This window comes from Arvicola amphibius, chromosome 4 (assembly GCF_903992535.2).
Source record: "Arvicola amphibius chromosome 4, mArvAmp1.2, whole genome shotgun sequence".
NCBI classification, from domain to species: domain Eukaryota; kingdom Metazoa; phylum Chordata; class Mammalia; order Rodentia; family Cricetidae; genus Arvicola; species Arvicola amphibius.
In genome coordinates this window covers 33,706,108-33,723,289 of record NC_052050.1, presented here as the reverse complement: position 1 = coordinate 33,723,289, position 17,182 = coordinate 33,706,108, and the positions used below count along the sequence as shown (strand labels likewise).

Genomic DNA, 17,182 nt, shown 5'->3' with positions numbered 1-17,182 from the left:
GATAGATTAAATGTACTTTCTACATAAATATCCTTTTATAAATGGGAAGTTTTATTTTATCAGCCAAAATATGTTTCAAATTATATATATAATTTGTCTTGTGATGCCAGGAATAGAACTCCAGGGCCTGTGTGTCACACACTTGGCAAATGCCCTGCTGCTAAACCACATCCATAGCTCAGTATCTCTTGTTTGTTCCTTGACTTAGGAGTGAAAGAGTTATAGGCATGTTCCACGCCTGCTCCCAACCCCACATTTGTTGTTTTGCTGATTATTTTTTTATTTAGCCTGGGGCCTTGGACTGACTGTATAGCCTAGGCTCACCTTGAAGTTAAGGCATTCCTTTTGCCTTAACCGCTGAAGTACTGAAGTTGTGGGCGTGAGCAAACTACCACTCCTGGATCCAGCATCTATTTTAAGATAGATATTTTAAATTCCTACTTTATTTGCATTGGTATTTTGCATACAAGTATGTATACTTGTGTGGTATGCCCAAGGAGGTCAGAGGAGGGTATTGTATTTCCCTAGAACTGGAGTTACAGATGGTTCTAAACTATTGTATGGGTGCTAGGGATGTTTCTTAATATTTTCTTTAAGATAGTCTCTGGTCTATTGGAAGTGTAATCTTTGTTTTTTTGAGGCACGGTTTCTCTGTAGCTTTAGAACCTGTCCTGAGACTCCCTTTCTAGACCAGGCTGGCCTCAAACTCAGAGATCCGCCTGCCTTTGCCTCTCAAGTGCTGGGTTTAAGGCGTGCATCACCACTGCCCAGCGAAAAAGTACACTCTAAACGTTCTTATTAGAGCAGAACATGGTTGTCCACATCTGCAATCCCAACAGTTAGATCATGAGTTCAAGGCCAGCCTATGGCGAGTTCAAACCCATCACAATAAAAGAAGTTCCAATCAGGAATGTAGGAATGTATTGTTCTGTTTTTCCAAATATCTCGCCACATATCACAATTACTTTGTTCCTTTAAGACAGTCTTGCAGCTGGGTGGTGGTGGCGTATGCCTTTAATCCCAGCACTCAGGAGGCAGAGACAGGTGGATCTCTGAGTCTGAGGCCAGTCTGGTCTACAGTGTGAGTTCCAGGACAGCCAGGACAGCTGTTACACGGAGAAACCCTGTCTCAAATAATAATAATAATAATAATAATAATAATAATAATAATAATAATAATAATAAGACTGAGTCTTGCAATGTAGTTGGGTTGGCTTTGAAATCACTGTAGCTTAGGATGGCCTTGAAGTCATGGCAATCCTCCCGCCTTAGTCTCTGAACAGGTAGGTTAACACAGTTATATCACCATGACCAGCTTACTATGTGTTCTTTAATTCTTTAGATCACTGACAGACATTCAAGACCTGTCGAGTATCTCCTGTGAACAAGACAGCTATTTTAAGGAAACCGCATGCAAAACACCCAGATTAAAGCATGCACCTACCAGTGTCAGTACTCCGCTCAGCCCAGGTAATAATCAGAGGATAAATTTGCAGGCCCTTCTATTTGTCCTAGTTGGGCATAGTCCTGATGGCTGTTTTCTCCCAAAATGAAGGTGTGTTCTTTTCTTTATTTCTTGTTGTTGTTCTTCTTGTTGTTGTTTTTTGAGACAGGGTTTCTCTGGGTAGCCCTGGCTGTCCTAGAACTAGCTCTGTAGACCAGTCTGGCCTTAAACTCAGAGATCTGCCTACCTCTGCCTCCTGAGTGCTAGGAGTAAAGAAGTGCTAAAATACTTATTTTTAGTGTATGTGTATGAATATTTTGCTGTAGGCGAAAGGGTCACTTACTTGTTCCCAGCTGTCCAACTAGCCTAGACCAGAAATAATTACACAAAAACTGGATTATTTAAGCCGGGCGGTGGTGGCGCACGCCTTTAATCCCAGCACTCGGGAGGCAGAGGCAGGCGGATCTCTGAGTTCGAGGCCAGCCTGGTCTACAAGAGCTAGTTCCAGGACAGGCTCTAAAGCTGCAGAGAAACCCTGTCTCGAAAAAACAAACAAACAAACAAAAAAAACTGGATTATTTAAATCACTGCTTGGCCCATTAGCTCTAGCTTCTTATTGGCTAACTCCTCTTATATCTTAATTTAACCCAATTCTATTAATCTGTATATCACCATGAGGTCATGGCCTATCAGCACAGTTCCAGCATGTCTGACTCTGGTGGCGGCTCCATAGCATCTCTCTGACTCTTACCTTCTTCCTCCCAGCATTCATTTCTGTCTTCCCCACCTACCTAAGTTCTGCCCTATCAACAGGCAAAGCCGTTTCTTTATTCATTAACCAAGAAAAGCAACACACAGACAGAAGGACCTCCCACACCATTTTGCCTGCACATGTTTGTGTACCACATGCTTGCAGTGCCCATGGAGACCAAAAGAGGGCGACTGATCTTTGGGTCTGGCATTTACAGCTGGTTGTGAGCCACCAAGTGGTTCCTGGGAACAGAATCTGGGTCCTCTAGAAGAACAACAAGTATTCTTAACTGCTGAGCTATCTCTAGCCTTACAAAGGTATTTTTTTAAGAGTCAACTAAACAGTAACTCCATGGGTTTCCAGGTAGAGCTATAATGTAACCATGTAGCAGACCCTCCCTGCCAGAGACAGCCTGCTGCAAATGGAGGCAAGTTGGGTTTTAGTACTGGGCTGCCTTCTCCTCAGAAACAATTAAATATTTTCCTAGCTAAATAGCCATATCTCTTGAATTGATTTTTTATTTACTTCGATGTTGGGGATCAAATATAGGACTTTGCAAAGCCAGGCAAGTTCTCTACCACTGAAATATATCCCTAGAACTATCCTCTCTGATTTTTTATAAATTGTAAAAATGCCACAGGCATGGTAGAAAAAAAATAAGGAATTCTTTATTTTCCCCTTGCTTTCTGATTTAGTAAAACTATAACAAACCCATTTTTCTTTACCAATTTGTGTTTTTTATTTTCTTTGAGAATGCAGGGAAACCAAGGCAGAAGGTTATCTACCTGTGTTTGCATTGAAAGTGGTAATGGTGCTATAGTTGTTATTGGAATCCAGTGTTAGACTGCAGTGGTGGAAACATTCCAATGTGGAGCCTACTCTGAATCCACACACACCTAATTTAACTGCCAGAATACTAACCATACAATCCTTGAATCCTGCTGTTACCACATGTAACCAGCATCAAATAGTTTTGCTGCAGGGTTCTTATTTTTGTAAATTTGTGACTTAATTTCCTTTTATTTCATTTTGATGACCAGCATATACATATGTGTGTGTGTATGTATGTATGTATGTATATATGTATTTAATATCCTGAGATCCTAAGAATATAGAGCTTTAGACCTGAGAAGCTGTTTCAGATTCATGGTTGTTTCAGTTATTAGCAATCTGGAAAATTCCGAGCATAGTTAGAGTTTATGATTGTTTATGATGTAAAGAATTTAGACACTTACTGCCCTCTTTTCTCTTAGAGTCAGTTTCTTCAGCTGCTAGTCACTATGAAGACTGCCTTGACAGTACCACATTTCAGGTTAAAAGAGGATCTGCATTTTGTTGGAATGGTCAAGAATCTATGAGAATTTTGTCTGCCAAATTTACGACTGTCCGAGAGAGAGCACAGAGCCTGGAGTCTCTCCTGGCTTCTTCTAGGCCTCTACCTGCGAGACTAGTTGATCCTGTGAGTGCCCAGGTTTGTGTTTCACGTTCATGAGGTCAGTGCAAGGCCCTTAGTGATAGAAAGGGCTGAGGATTCTCCAGATTCATTGAGAAGCAGGAACTATGCTGCATTGCTCACAGGCATCCCTGGGCTTCTCTCTGGAGTCTGTGTTCTGGGAGGTTTACCTTGTGCTTCTTGACACATGGCTGCCTCCCTGAACTTGCAGGAGAATTCATGTTATAGCACCTTCTCCTCGCCCATGAGTTCTTTTTTCTTTCTCCCTCATATTGCACATTTAGTCTTTTGAAGAAAATTCCTACATAATACTTCTCATTAAAAACATTTTGGCTGACCCTCTGTATTAGTTGATTTCTGTTGCCAATGTAAAACACCGACCAAAATCAAGGGAAGAATGGGTTAATTTGGCTGATAGGTTATAGTCCATCAACTAGGAAAGCCAGGGCAGGAGCATGGGGGTAAGATTTGAAGCAGAAACCCTGGAGGAACTCTGTTGTCTTGGTTACTGCTATTGCTGTAATAAACACCATGACCAAGGAGATAGGGGCCTTGTTTACAGTTTGAGGGCTAATCCGTGAATATCACAGCAGAAGTATAGCAGACAGGCATGGTGTTGAGGCAGTAGCTGGAAGCTTACATCTAATCCACAGGTTACAGACAGAGCACAAACTGGGCCTAGCATGGGCTTTTGAAACCTCAGAGCCCACCCTCAATGACACCCATTCTCTAACAAGACCATGCCTCCTAAATCTTCCAAAGCAGTTCACCAACTAGAAAGCAGAGCCTGTGAGAGCCATTCTCGTTCAAATCACCACAGTTGTTTACTGGCTTTTCAGTTATTTTCCTTACATAGTCCAGGCCGTCTGCCTAGGGGGTGGAACTGCCCACAGTAGTCTGAGGCTTCCTACATCTGTTAGCAATTAAGAAAATGCCTCAGACATTCCTATAGGCAAATCTGAGGGCAGCAGTTCTTCAAGTGACAACTAGGTATGTCAGACTGACAACTAAAGCCAACCACGGTGCCTTCTTGGGAACAGATTGGTTACTTTCCTTAGCATTTAATGGGAAACTGATTGTAAATGTTTTTGGTATTTGGCTTACAAAGTTCCACTCAGAAGTGAGAAAATAACAAGGAATTTTATGCTTTCACTCAATGAACTGTTAATTGGGCAGATTCTAAGTTCAAGGCACCATATCCAAACCTGAATAAGAAAGATACAGGCCCTATCTAAAGTTACCAGTGGCTTAGTGAGGGGACAGGCCCAATGTGATTACTAAGTGCTCAGCAGAGAGAAAGCTTCCCAGGGAGGTACCTGTTGAATTTGTGACTTGCTCTCAAAAGTAAGTAGAAATTACTAAGATACATATATGCCTTTTCACCTAGTGCACATGATGCTTACCATATTTTATGTCTCAAATTCTTTTCTTATAGAAAAAATGGTCTGCAATTAGTGTAGTTGGTTCTTCTAACATTTCTGTGACATCTGTTACATCAGCCCATGCTACCCAAAGGAAGCACCTACCCAGAGGTACCCTGTATTTAATATCAAAGTATGAGAGTAAGCCAGTTTAAGAATGCTTAGGTTGATGTTCATCAATGTTTGATGTGACATTTGGTTTAAACAAAATGTTAATAATGTGAATAAAGAAGTTTAAAAAACAAAATGATCAAATAATCATACCAAAGCTTGCTGTGTTGTAGAGTTTGGGTACATTATTTTGTTTCATAGTTTGGGGAATATATATAACAAATACTTTAGCTTGTGTAATCATGGCATATATTAGTTCTAGACTGTGTTTTTCCTTGACATATTCTCAGATTCCTTACCCATTCATTCATTCCTTATCCATGGATTCAATCAGTATCAGATGAAAAGTATTTGAAAAAAGATCGCATCTATTGTATTGAATATGTATAGCTGCTTTTTCTCATCTTTCTTCCCTACCTAAACAGTGTGACATATCAGTGGTTTACATGGCATTTGCATTCTATTAGGTATTATGAGCAATCAAATACTATGCCACTTTGCATAAGGAACTTGAGCACTCATGGATTGTAGTATTGCCAGACTGAATGATTCTTAAACAACAAACGATAATTGTATTTTGAGCATTTCCTCTTATAATTAAGAATTATTCATAAATATATAGTAGCTACATAATAGACTCTGAAAATATCGCTTAATCATTATCTTTTAAAAATTTATATTGTTTTTGGTTGTGAGCCTAGCCTTTAACAGCTGAGCCATCTCTTCGACCCTGTCTCAAAAAACCAAAAAAGAAAAAAATTTATATTGTTTTCCAAGTTTTGCCCCTTGTACATAAGTCTTATCTGAACTTCTGACTGTTCCTTAGAAGACAGTTTTTAATTACACAGGAATGCTAGAAACTTCCAGGGAATATTATATTTGTTGCAATAATTTTGTTATAATAATAATTTGTTGCAATGTCTAAGGCCTTCCTTTCCTATAGCCCTTGGAATTTCTCTCCAGGGAAGAGAAATTTTGTATGTTATATTAACGAGCTTGCTATGTATAATTTAGCACTTGGGGAAAGACCCAAAATTCGGTTGCTCCCATAACTCTTGGCTTGATAATCGACAGAGAAAGGCTCTTGCTTTGTGTTTTTGTTCATTTTGGCTTATCCAGAACCTCTGTGTTCTCCCACAACCTGTTCCAGGTCATTCCCAAGCCTCTTAGTAAGAATTTGTACCTTAATCTGATTCAGGTGTCCTTAGAGAGAAGCAAAGAGTGGGTAGATGGGATGAAGTGGAGAGTAAGACCACACATACATTAAGGAAGCCTCCACTGAGAATGTCACGAGAGATGCTCTCATATGCCGTAGTTTATTCCACCACTGAGAAAGCCTTTGTCTCCATGAAAGCCTAGAAAATTACAGTTCCGGCCTAGGAGGGTGTTCAGTCATTTCCCCTTATCTTTTTCTAGTGGAAACCACCTCTCAGCATCATGTCAGTGAGCTTCCCCCGCCAGCTCAGGAGCTCCTGGATGAAATCGGTAAGAGGTTCAATACAAAATATACTCCTTGGCCCTGTTGGTTGTGGTTACTGACACCAATATGGTTTCTTTTTCTTAGGTATCAGCACTAGTACAAAAAAAATGTAGGAAGGTGTGGTTGAATGCAGAACTCAGAAAGGGACAGTTTCTGAAGTCGGCCACAGCACGGCCCAGCTAATCGGAGCATTTACTTTATCATCTGTTGCTAAAGGGGTTATGAAGAGTAAAAGTGTAATAACAGCATTCAGATGTTGTTGGAGATACTGATTTTATTTTTGTGAGGCTTTTGTTTGATTTTGTTTACATTTTTTGAGATAGGGTCTTGCTATGTAGCTCAGTCTGGTCTAGAGTTCACTTAATACCCAGACTGGTCTTAATCTGTCTTTCTGCCTCAGCCTCCCAAGTGTACCACCATGTCTAAATGATAAGCTCTTTTTTTTTTTTTGGTTTTTTTCGAGACAGGGTTTCTCTGTGGCTTTGGAGCCTGTCCCGGAACTAGCTCTTGTAGACCAGGCTGGTCTCGAACTCACAGAGATCCGCCTGCCTCTGCCTCCCGAGTGCTGGGATTAAAGGCGTGCGCCACCATGGCCCAGCTAAATGATAAGCTCTTTTGATTAAAGGAATTGCTAATCTTCCTTTCAACTCAAACTAGAGATTTCTTAGAACCCTGTAGTCTGGCTGCTCGGGCCAAGACATGTTTACTTCCAATTTTGCTAGAAGAGGAAGTGTTAAACGTATTGGGTTGTGAATAAATAAATAAATTCCTCTTATAATTGCCCAGAAGTCAATGAGAGAAAAAGCTGATGAGACTAGAATTTTCTCTTTTGGGGGGCTACTGAGAAATAGCTTCTTAATTTTATTTACAGCTGGTCTGCTGTTTAAAGCAATAGTGTCCTGTTATAGAGACCTGGGGAGCAGGCAGTCTGCTTCTTCAGTAGCCTGCTAGACCAGCCCTTATCTCTAATGGGTCCCTCTCATGTCTATGATGGGCCAGTTCTTGAAATAGGGCTTACAGAGAATTTCTCAAGGCAGTGGCAGTTGGTTTTCAGGATCTCTGAGGTCTTGTGCATCTTAAGGGATTAGGACTTAACGCTCTGACTCAAGGCACAGCCATCCTCTGGGCTTCTTAGCAAGCCCTCAACGCCTATCCTTTGACCTGATAAACTCGGCTATGTTACCATCACTGTTGTTTGTTCTGAAAAGACCTCTAGGACATAGTCAGGGTCTGTCCCCTGCTTTTTTGTAGGGTGTAACCAGAGGCTGTGCTCTTGTTTCCTGGCCTTCCAGCCCAGAAACTTATATTAATTACAAACTATTTGGCCTGTTTGGTCAGACTTATTAACTAGTTATTACAACTTAATCAATTTCTGTTATTTTATATTTTGCTGTGAGCTTGTGCCTTGTTACCTCACCTCTTGCTTCTCTGGTGGCTGCTTATGTCTCCTTTGACTCCGCCTTCTTTCTCTATCTCTGCTTGGATTTCCTACCTAGCTGCATTCTATCCTGCCATAGGCCAAAGCAGCTTCTTTATTAACCAGTGGTAATAAAACATATTCACAGCATACAGAGGGGTATCTCACATAAGGGGGGTTCATATCCAGAGGTCTAGGCCCCGACAGGCACCTTAAAGGGAAAGGTCTTGTAGAGCTCTAGGATGTAGGTGATCATTGAAGAGCAACAAGGGACCGATGGGGATAGAAATCTGATCTGAATGATCTTACAGGTGTAACTGATGCTCAAGGCTGTCAGGCACAGTTTACTAACAGTAGAAAGGGAGCAGACTAGCACCGCCTCGACACAGCTCCTCCTCCTCAAAGTGAGTTTGTGGTGGCCCCAGCTGCTTCTCTGCTCTGCTCTGCTATGCTCTGAAGAGCATTTTGAAGGAAGCCAGCACCTAACAAATGCAAAGCAGCCAGTGAGCTCAGCATCTGCTGATCTTGGAAGTGGGAATATGGATATTCATAGTAAAATCGTGACATATAGGCCAGTAGAGATGGAGACACTTGTGGTGGCTGTGCTATTGAAAGAGTACAAAATCAAGATTACAGGGCTGGAGAGATGGCTCAGCAGTTAAGGACACTTACTCTTGCAGAGAGCCTGGGTTTGGTTCTCTGCACCCACATGGTGGATCACAACCATCTGTAGCTCAGTTCCAGGGGACCTGAAGCCTTCTTATGATCTCCGTGGGCACAAGACACTTACAAACATACGTACATACTCATACAAATAAAACATTTTAAATCTTTAAGTCTGTTTTTAAAACAAAAAGAACATAAACTTTAGAGCTAAGACTACCTGAATTCAATATCAATTCTCTTATTTATCATTTTTGTTTTTAATTACAAAAGTTCATTAACTATGTGAGCTTGTTCTTCATTTCCCGCATTTCAGTAGCTGTGTTCCCAGACTCCTCCTCGGTTTTTATTTTTATTTCTACATTTCAGATGAGGAACAACAGCAGTAAAGCAGATTTGAGGACTGTCCTTTGAGAGCCCCTGTCCTAGAAAATTGTGTGCTATGGAAAGCATATGTGTGCCTTTGTTTTTGTACTGTTACAGAGCATCTGAAGCAGCAGCAGGTTTCATCCATGGTGTCACAGGAGAACACAGCACATGGTCTGAGTGCCACTGAAAATGGTAAGCCAATATCCAGGTCTTTCATGAAGTTTTTATGGAATGCATATGAAAGAGTGTGACTTAGGTCAGGTACAATTCCATTTTAATTCCAGTTCTACCAGTTAATTTTGTCTAACAAACTGCTTCATTTCTGAACTTTATCTCTCCTTATCTGTGTGATGGGAACACTAGTTCCTGTCTCATGATCGTGATAGCTCTCTGCACAGTGCCTGGTGCACTAATTAGCAAATGTTAGTTCTCTTCCTGTCATGATTCTGTTGGCTGATGAAAGAAGACCATATTAGTAAAATTCTTGGCATACATTAAAGGGTACATCCTTATCCCACACAAATTCCTCCCATGAAGTTCTGCCATAGGAGCATCTAAGAACAAGAAAGGGAAGAGTGCCCTAAAGCACCATCGTGTGGCTTATTTTTAGGGCTGCTCACCTCCTCTTTGTGTGCCTTCTTTCCTTTGCTTTATATAGTTCTCTGAACTTGGCACCGGCTAGGTTTCCTGCAGCTTCACCTGGCGCCAGAGATCTCCCAAGACCCCAGAAACAGCTGCTACGAGTGCTGGTGCCCTGCAGACTGCCATCTGGCCCTCTGCTCTCGTGGGAAAGGGAGCTGATGCATTCATACTTGCAGAGCTACTGATGGCTTTCATTTTTACAGTTCATTTTAAAACATGCTCATAACTACTCTTCATTTTAATAAAGTTAGCCCTCTCAACTGCTTTAGATAAAAAGAATTTGGAAGAACAAGAAACCAACAGTAGTAAAGACAGCAGTTTTCTTTCCACCAAAGAAATTCAGGATCTGGAAGACACAGAGAGGTAACAAAAACTAAACTTTTGAAAGGATTTTAAAATTGCACTTTGTATATTTGTTTTTATTATATTAACAAATAATAAGGAACAGAACAATCGTTTTCTTTATTCCCCTTGCTTCATGACCAGGATTTAGCATGTATTAATTATATATAATAAGTTTCATGACTATTTTCATACATGTATATAATGTATTTTTATCAAGTTTGTTTTTCTTTACTCTCTTTTGTCTCTCGCCTCCTCTCATGAACCTAACTAGTTCCTTTCTACTCTCGTGTCTTCGGAGGATGCATGACTGAATGAGTGTTTCTTAGAGAAGCATGGCTGAGGGATTATTCACAGGAACATGAGCACTTTGTCAGTGACTACACCGCTGGAGAACATGTCTCTCCTCTCCCAGCAATAATTAACTATCTATAGGCCCAGAACTGGATGGAGGCTTGCGAGCCCCTTCATCCTGGTTATACTTAGTGATTAAAGTACATATAACATACGATCATCTTTCTTAACAAATTGAAAGTGCACAGCTCAATGTTAATTGTATAGCTAATTATATAGTTGCCATCCATGATGATCCACTTAAAAGTTTTTTGAAATAATTTTTGTTTTTTTTTTTTGTTTTTTTGAGACAGGATCTCAATATGTAGCTCTGGTTGCCCTGGAACTCACTATGTAGACCAGACAAGATCACAGAGATCTGCCTGACTCTGCCTCCTGAGGATTACAAGCATGCACCTTGCCTGCAATAATTTCTGTGAAATGTTTTTAGCACATTTGAGTGTGTGTTTGTCTTTCCAACTCCTCGTTACACTTTGTTCTTATTTGCACCCCCACTACTCTCCTTTATCTGTCTTCCCCATCTTTTGGGGCTCCTTTCCATCTCCTTAATAGTCCTTCCCTCTACTCTCATGCCCCGTACATTCCATTGTCCTTTCTTGTTCATGAGCCCCCGTCCTTGAACCTCCTTCCTTACAGTCCCCTTCTATTTTTGTAACACACAGAGACAGAAACAGAAATTTAACTATAGCTTTACATGTGAGAGGAATACATGAAATGTTTGTCTTAATACAATGATCTCAAGGCTCTATCCACTTTTTTTTTTGTTGCAAATTTCATTCTTTTTTGTTTTTGTCAAGACAGGGTTTCTCTGTAACTATGGAACCTGTCCTGGAGCTAGCTCTTTTAGACCAGGCTGACCTCGAACTCGCAGAGGTCCTTTTGCCTTTGCCTCCCGGGTGCTGAGATTAAAGGCGTGCGCCACCACTGCCCAACCAAATTCCATTCTTTTAAAAGCTGGTGGGGGGAGGAGGAAGGGAGGGAGGGAGGGAGGGAGGGAGGGAGGCAGAGAGAGAGAACATCATAGTGTTCATAGGACGGGCAGAGGAAAACTTGTGGGTGCTGGGTCTTTCCTTCTACCATGTGGGTCCTAAAGATTGAACTCAGCCAGTCAGGCTTGAACAACAGACGTCTTTATCTGCTAAGCCATCTCAGTGGATCTTATTCTTCTTTGTGGAATGTATGCTTATCACTTCTTTTGTTTGAGACAGGGACTGACACTGTCACCCCACCTAGATATGAATTTGTGGCAGGCCTCCTGCTTAGCCTCTGGAGTGCTGGAACTACAGGCTTGATCCATGACAGCTGACTTCACTTTTTCCCCCCAATTTTTTCTGTTGATGAAATGCTAGGCTTGTTTTGAGGTCATGCTTTCAATTTTTTAAAGATTTATTATTTTTGTGTGTGTATGTACCAGTGATGTACATCGTGTGCACTCAGGTGTCTGAAGAAGTCAGAGAGGGAATTGTATCTTCTGGAACTGGGATTATAGGTAGTTGTGAGTCACCACATGGGTTCCGAGGACTGAACTCAGCTCTTCTCTAAGAGCAGTTAAGTACTCTTAATTGCTAAGCAGTCTTCCCAGCCCCTTGCTTTCAGTTCTTTTGATACATGCCTAGAAATGATACTTGTAGATCATACGGTAAACCTGTTTTTAATTTGTAAGTAACTGTCATACTTATTCTCACTGTAGTCGCACCATAGAATGTTCCCATTTGTAGTGTACAGGAGCTCTGGTTTCTCCTTGTCTTTGACACTGTTTCTCTCTCTCTGATACGGCCAGCCTATAATATGAGGGGATGTCACATTTGATTTTCATTTCCTATTGAGTAGTTATATTGGACCTGTTAGTAGAAATGTGTATTAGAGGGCTGGAGAGGTGGCTCACTGGCTTAGAGATGTTGTTGCTGTTGCACAGGATCCAGGCCCAGTTCCCAGCACAGGTGTGGACGCTTACAAAAGCCCCGGGGGATCTGACATCCTCTTCAGACCTCCGTGGACACTGGATGCACATGATGCACACGCAGACATGGGCAAACATTCATAAACACAAAGTTCTAACGCTCTAATGTCCATTAAACTTCTTTGTTCATTTTTTGGTAGTGATTTGCTTTTATTTTAGTTTGCTGGGTTTTTCTTTTCTTTTTCTTTCTTCCTTTTCTTTCTTTCTTTCTTGCTTTCTTTTTTTGGTGTGTGTGTGTGTGTGTGTGTTTGTTTTTCAAGACAGGGTTTCTCTGTGTTGCCCTGGCAGTCCTGTAACTAGCTCTGTAGACCAGGCTGGGCTTGAATCCAAAGATCTTCTGCCTCCCAAGTGCTGGGATTAAAGGTGTATGCCACACCACCAGGCCTAGTTTTTCTAAAACTTTATTTCATGAAGCAAACGGGTTTTAGCTTATTTCAGAAGATTTTATTCAAAGGTATTGAAAGAAACCTTTAGTTCTTTATGATTACTAAGAGAAAAATTTGGGGGTTGTCTGGACCTCAAGAAACCAGCATTTGGTCCTGACCAGAAGCACTGTTTATATGTGTTGTAATGTTAACTTGAGCTCACTCCCTTTACCTCTTGACTTCTTTGAATGCCATTAGGGCCAGGACAGAAGAGGTGAGTCACAGATGCTTGAATGCAAGCCTGAGGGGCACCAAACCCAGCAGCCAATAGAAGTAATTAAAACAGTGTTTAAAGAGTTATTCCTTTTATTGCACTCATACACACACACACACACAGTGTTGTGAGTATATGTCTACGTACTACATGCATGCCTAAGACCCGCAAAGTTCCGAAGAGTGCATTGGATCTCCTGGAACTAGAGTTACAGATGGTTGTGAGCCACCATGTGGGTGCTAGGATTCAAACTCAGGTCTTCTGGGAGAGCAGCAAATGCTCTAAACTGTGGAGGTTTGAATAGGAATGACCCCCATAAGCTCATAGATTTGAATGCTTAGTCAACAGGGAGTGAGTGGTACTATTTAAAAGGCCTTGTTGGAGGAAATGTGTCACTTAGGGTGGGTTTTGAGGGTTCAGAAACCCAAGTCAAGCCCAGTGGCTCTCTTCTTCCTGCTACCTGTGGATCCAGATATAGAGCTGTCAACTATTTCTCCATCACTGTGTCTGCCTGCATGCTGCCATGTTTCCTGTGATCAAGCCCCAATTAAAGGCTGTCTTTATAGGAGTTGCTGTGGCATAGTCTCTTCACAGCAACAGAATACTGGCTAGACACCCTCCTTCTGGTCTTAGGTAATGTTTTATATAATTTTAAAAAGATTGAATTTGGGGTTGAAGAGATAGCACAGAGGTCAAGAACACTGGCTGCTCTTCCAGAGGACCCCGATTGTATTCCAGGCATCCACATGGCAGCTAACAACTGTCTGTAACTCCATTTCCAGGGTTCTGACACCCTCAAACAGACATACATGCAGGCAAAACACCAATGCACATAAAAAAAATAAAAGGAATCATATTTTTTTTTAAAAAAAAAGATTGCAGTCACTGCAGACTAGTTCACAATGAACAAAATAAACTTTGAAAAGAGACAAGGCTGAGGCTGGAGAGATGGCTCAGTGGTTAAGAGCACCGCCTGCTCTTCCAAAGGTCCTGAGTTCAATTCCCAGCAACCACATGGTAGCTCACAACCATCTGTAACGAGGTCTGGTGCCCTCTTCTGGCCTGCAGGCAGAGTACTGAGAATACTGTATACATAATAAATAAATGAGTCTTTAAAAAAGAAAAAGAAAAGAGACAAGGCTTAGATCTGTGATGACACTTGCTCCTTTCTTCGTCCTACTGCTGATCTTGGTCCCACATCTCCTCAGGAAAGCCATACACAGTTGTTAAGAACAGAAAGTCCCACTGCCATGGTTAAAGGAGTTTTTCTCATTTAACAAGAGATTCATGGGTGGCAGGCACTGCTGGTGTCATTCCGTCTGAGACTTAGACTTTTTCATCTTCTGCTCTACTTCCTGTAACATGTTGGCCTTTGCTCTGGCTTTATTTTTTCTGCCCTTCCCTCCAAGCCTGTCTCCTGGTGGCAAGATGTTTGTTGTTCACACAAAGGCAAAGGTGAAAAGAGGTTCAGACCAAGTAATATGTTACTGGCATCGTCCCCTTTTATTTGGGAAGTAAAACCCTTCCAGAAGTTTCCCAGCAGACAGTCACTTATATTTCATTGGCTAAACTGGAATTCAGCATTTGTCCCACTCTTAAAGGTTAAATCATTCTTTTCAAGGAAGGATGAGAGAAACCTAAAACATTTGCAAAAGGAGATGAGTCTTAAGAGCTGAGACTTTTTTTCTTTCTTTTTTTCTCATTTTTGGTTTTTTTGAGACAGGGTTTCTCTGTGGTTTTGGAGCCTGTCCTGGAACTTGCTCTGTAGACCAGGCTGGCCTCAAACTAACAGAGAATCTGCTTGCTTCTGCCTCTCGAGTGCTAGGATTAAAGGTGTGTGCTACCACGGCCCAGCCTAGGCTTCCTATTTGATCCCCAGCACCACATAAATTGTAGGGACACATATCCATAGTCCTAGCACTCAGAAGGTAAAAGTGAGAAGTTCAGAAGTTCAAGACCAGCTTTGGATGCATAGCCAGTTAAAAGTCAGCCTGGGCTACATGAGATCCTGTCTCAAAAAAGTTACTGTTATTTCTTCCCTTTTTGACATCTATTTATTTCTTTATTTGTGGAGGGTGGTGGCATGGCCACGGCACACATGTGAATGTATCAGAGAATAGACTGCACCATGTGAGTCACAGGAGTCTAACTCAGGCCCTCAGGCAAACACCGCTACCCACTGAGCTGTCATACCTGGAGCTAGCCAACCTGACCTGGGATCCCCGTGTCTCTGCCCTCTAAATTCTGTGATTACAGGTGGTCTGGCTTTTATGTAGGTTCTGGGGGTTCAAACTCTGATCTTCATGCGTATTTGAGAACTACTTTTTCACTGAACCCTTCCCCAGCCCCTTTATCTTCATTTTTCAAAATGGCTGGCAGTGCTCCCCACAAGCAGGTCTCCCCCAGTGTTCAGGTGTCTCAGCTATGACAATGGTTAGTCCTAGATACTATTATAGAATAGAAGATCTTTTTTCAGTTGGAAAGTGTACATTTTAGGCCTTTTTTATTTTTTTCATTTTAGGCTTTCTAAAAATACCTTTTATCTTCTATCAAAAGTAATTCAGAAAACACATAAAAAGCATGTACAACTAAAACCTCATATAGAAACTGAATTAATAACCTATAATTGAGACAGCTGGCATTGGAGGGAGTGATCTCATGAGTGCCAGGGTTTTGTCAAGGAACTAACAAACTATTTGAGTGTCCATATAAGTTAGATACACGTGACTTCTGGGAATCCAGACACAGTCTCACACCATATGCTCTCTCAGCTTTTGTGAAAGCACCGGATTTGAGGGACCTTTCACCGTGCAGTGATGTGCTATGAGAGAAAATGACTCTTGTCACCTTTCTCTTTACTTTCTTCTGGACAGAGCTCATTCTTCTCTTGATGAGGACCTGGAAAGATTGCTGCACTTACCTGAGGAGAACATGGCACTGCTGGACCCTTCCAAGGGCTCTACAAGGTTGTCTTTCCCCACTGGGGAATCATTTTCTTGGGTTTCACAGGGAAAAGAACATACAAACTGTTATGTACCTAGGGCATAGAACTCCATAGAACGAGGCTCCCAGTTCCTGTCTTTTTTTTCTTCAGGCAGTAGCCAGGCCTTTGGCTTACTGGAGCCCGGTTGTCTGGTGATGGCCTTGCACAGCTGCAGAGCAGCCAGGCCTGACTTCGTCTGTCTTCATGCTCGCACCTGCCGCTCTCCCTCCACCCACCTCCTCTCCAAGACCCCAGTTAGGAGAGTGATAGCAGAGCTCTAACACTGGATTTAGCCCTGTGCCTTCAACATTTTCATCAGTCATCAAAGTTAAATCAGAAAGGCATATATAACTAGTTCTCAGATAACCCAAATCTGGAAGTGAATGCTAATGTGACGGGTGATGGACTTAAAATCCAAACTTTTATTTTGACAGGTGCAAATGTTAGCCACTCTAAAAGATAAAGACAAAGCCAGGAATGACTGCTGCAGGAACCTGTAGTTTCAGTTATTCAGAAGTCTTAAGGGGGATGATTGTTTGAGCAGTTCAAGGTCAGCCTAGGGACACAGGGCTACAAATGGCAAGTTTTAGATCCAAAAGTATACAATGTGGTAAAGAAGACCTAACTTGATAATTTTTATTGGAAATTCTATTTACTGTAATTATGTTGAGGGCAGGAAGTCTTATTCCATATGCCCAGCACTTAGTTTCTGAAAAGGTTCATATAGCATTAATGCAGGGTACACAGAAATGAACTGTTCAGATCAAGGAAGTGCGCCATGGATAACAGATGTGCTATGGGCGGGCTCCTAGGACACATTTCTAATGGATGCTAGTAGTCCACAGAGAGGACACAGAATAGTCACAGTCTGGAAACCAGGTCATGTGAGAACACCTGAGGAGCCAGGGAGACTCGGCCTGAAAAGAGCAGACGAGTGGAGAATTTGATAGCTTCCCTAAATGCCAGAAATGCTATCAAGTGAAGAGAGATCTACTTAATGTCTCCACCCCAGAGGACGGAGCTGGTGACTAGATGTGGCAAAGCGCAAACTTGCTGATGACCACAGCCATTGCAGAGGGGAAACAGTTTCCATTCCAACAGAAGCTGCAGCGGCCCAGGGGGACTGGATGACTCTGTGGTCTTGAGTGTTCGG

The 17,182-nt window shown here is 41.8% G+C and overlaps 1 protein-coding gene across 11 annotated transcripts in view; it reads left to right on the top strand.

Annotated features, from left to right (window-relative positions):
• Tex14 (testis expressed 14, intercellular bridge forming factor) overlaps positions 1-17,182 on the top strand; it is a 91,552-nt gene that overhangs the window by 70,848 nt on the left and 3,522 nt on the right. For 4 of the 11 annotated variants that reach the window (XM_038328500.1, XM_038328497.1, XM_038328501.1 and 1 more), the window contains 7 exons: positions 1,343-1,470; positions 3,449-3,666; positions 5,084-5,180; positions 6,597-6,665; positions 9,224-9,301; positions 10,021-10,114; positions 15,920-16,012. In XM_038328500.1, the coding sequence (XP_038184428.1) occupies positions 1,343-1,470; positions 3,449-3,666; positions 5,084-5,180; positions 6,597-6,665; positions 9,224-9,301; positions 10,021-10,114; positions 15,920-16,012 (777 nt within the window). The other 7 variants (XM_038328498.1, XM_038328502.1, XM_038328507.1 and 4 more) reach the window with 7 other exon arrangements.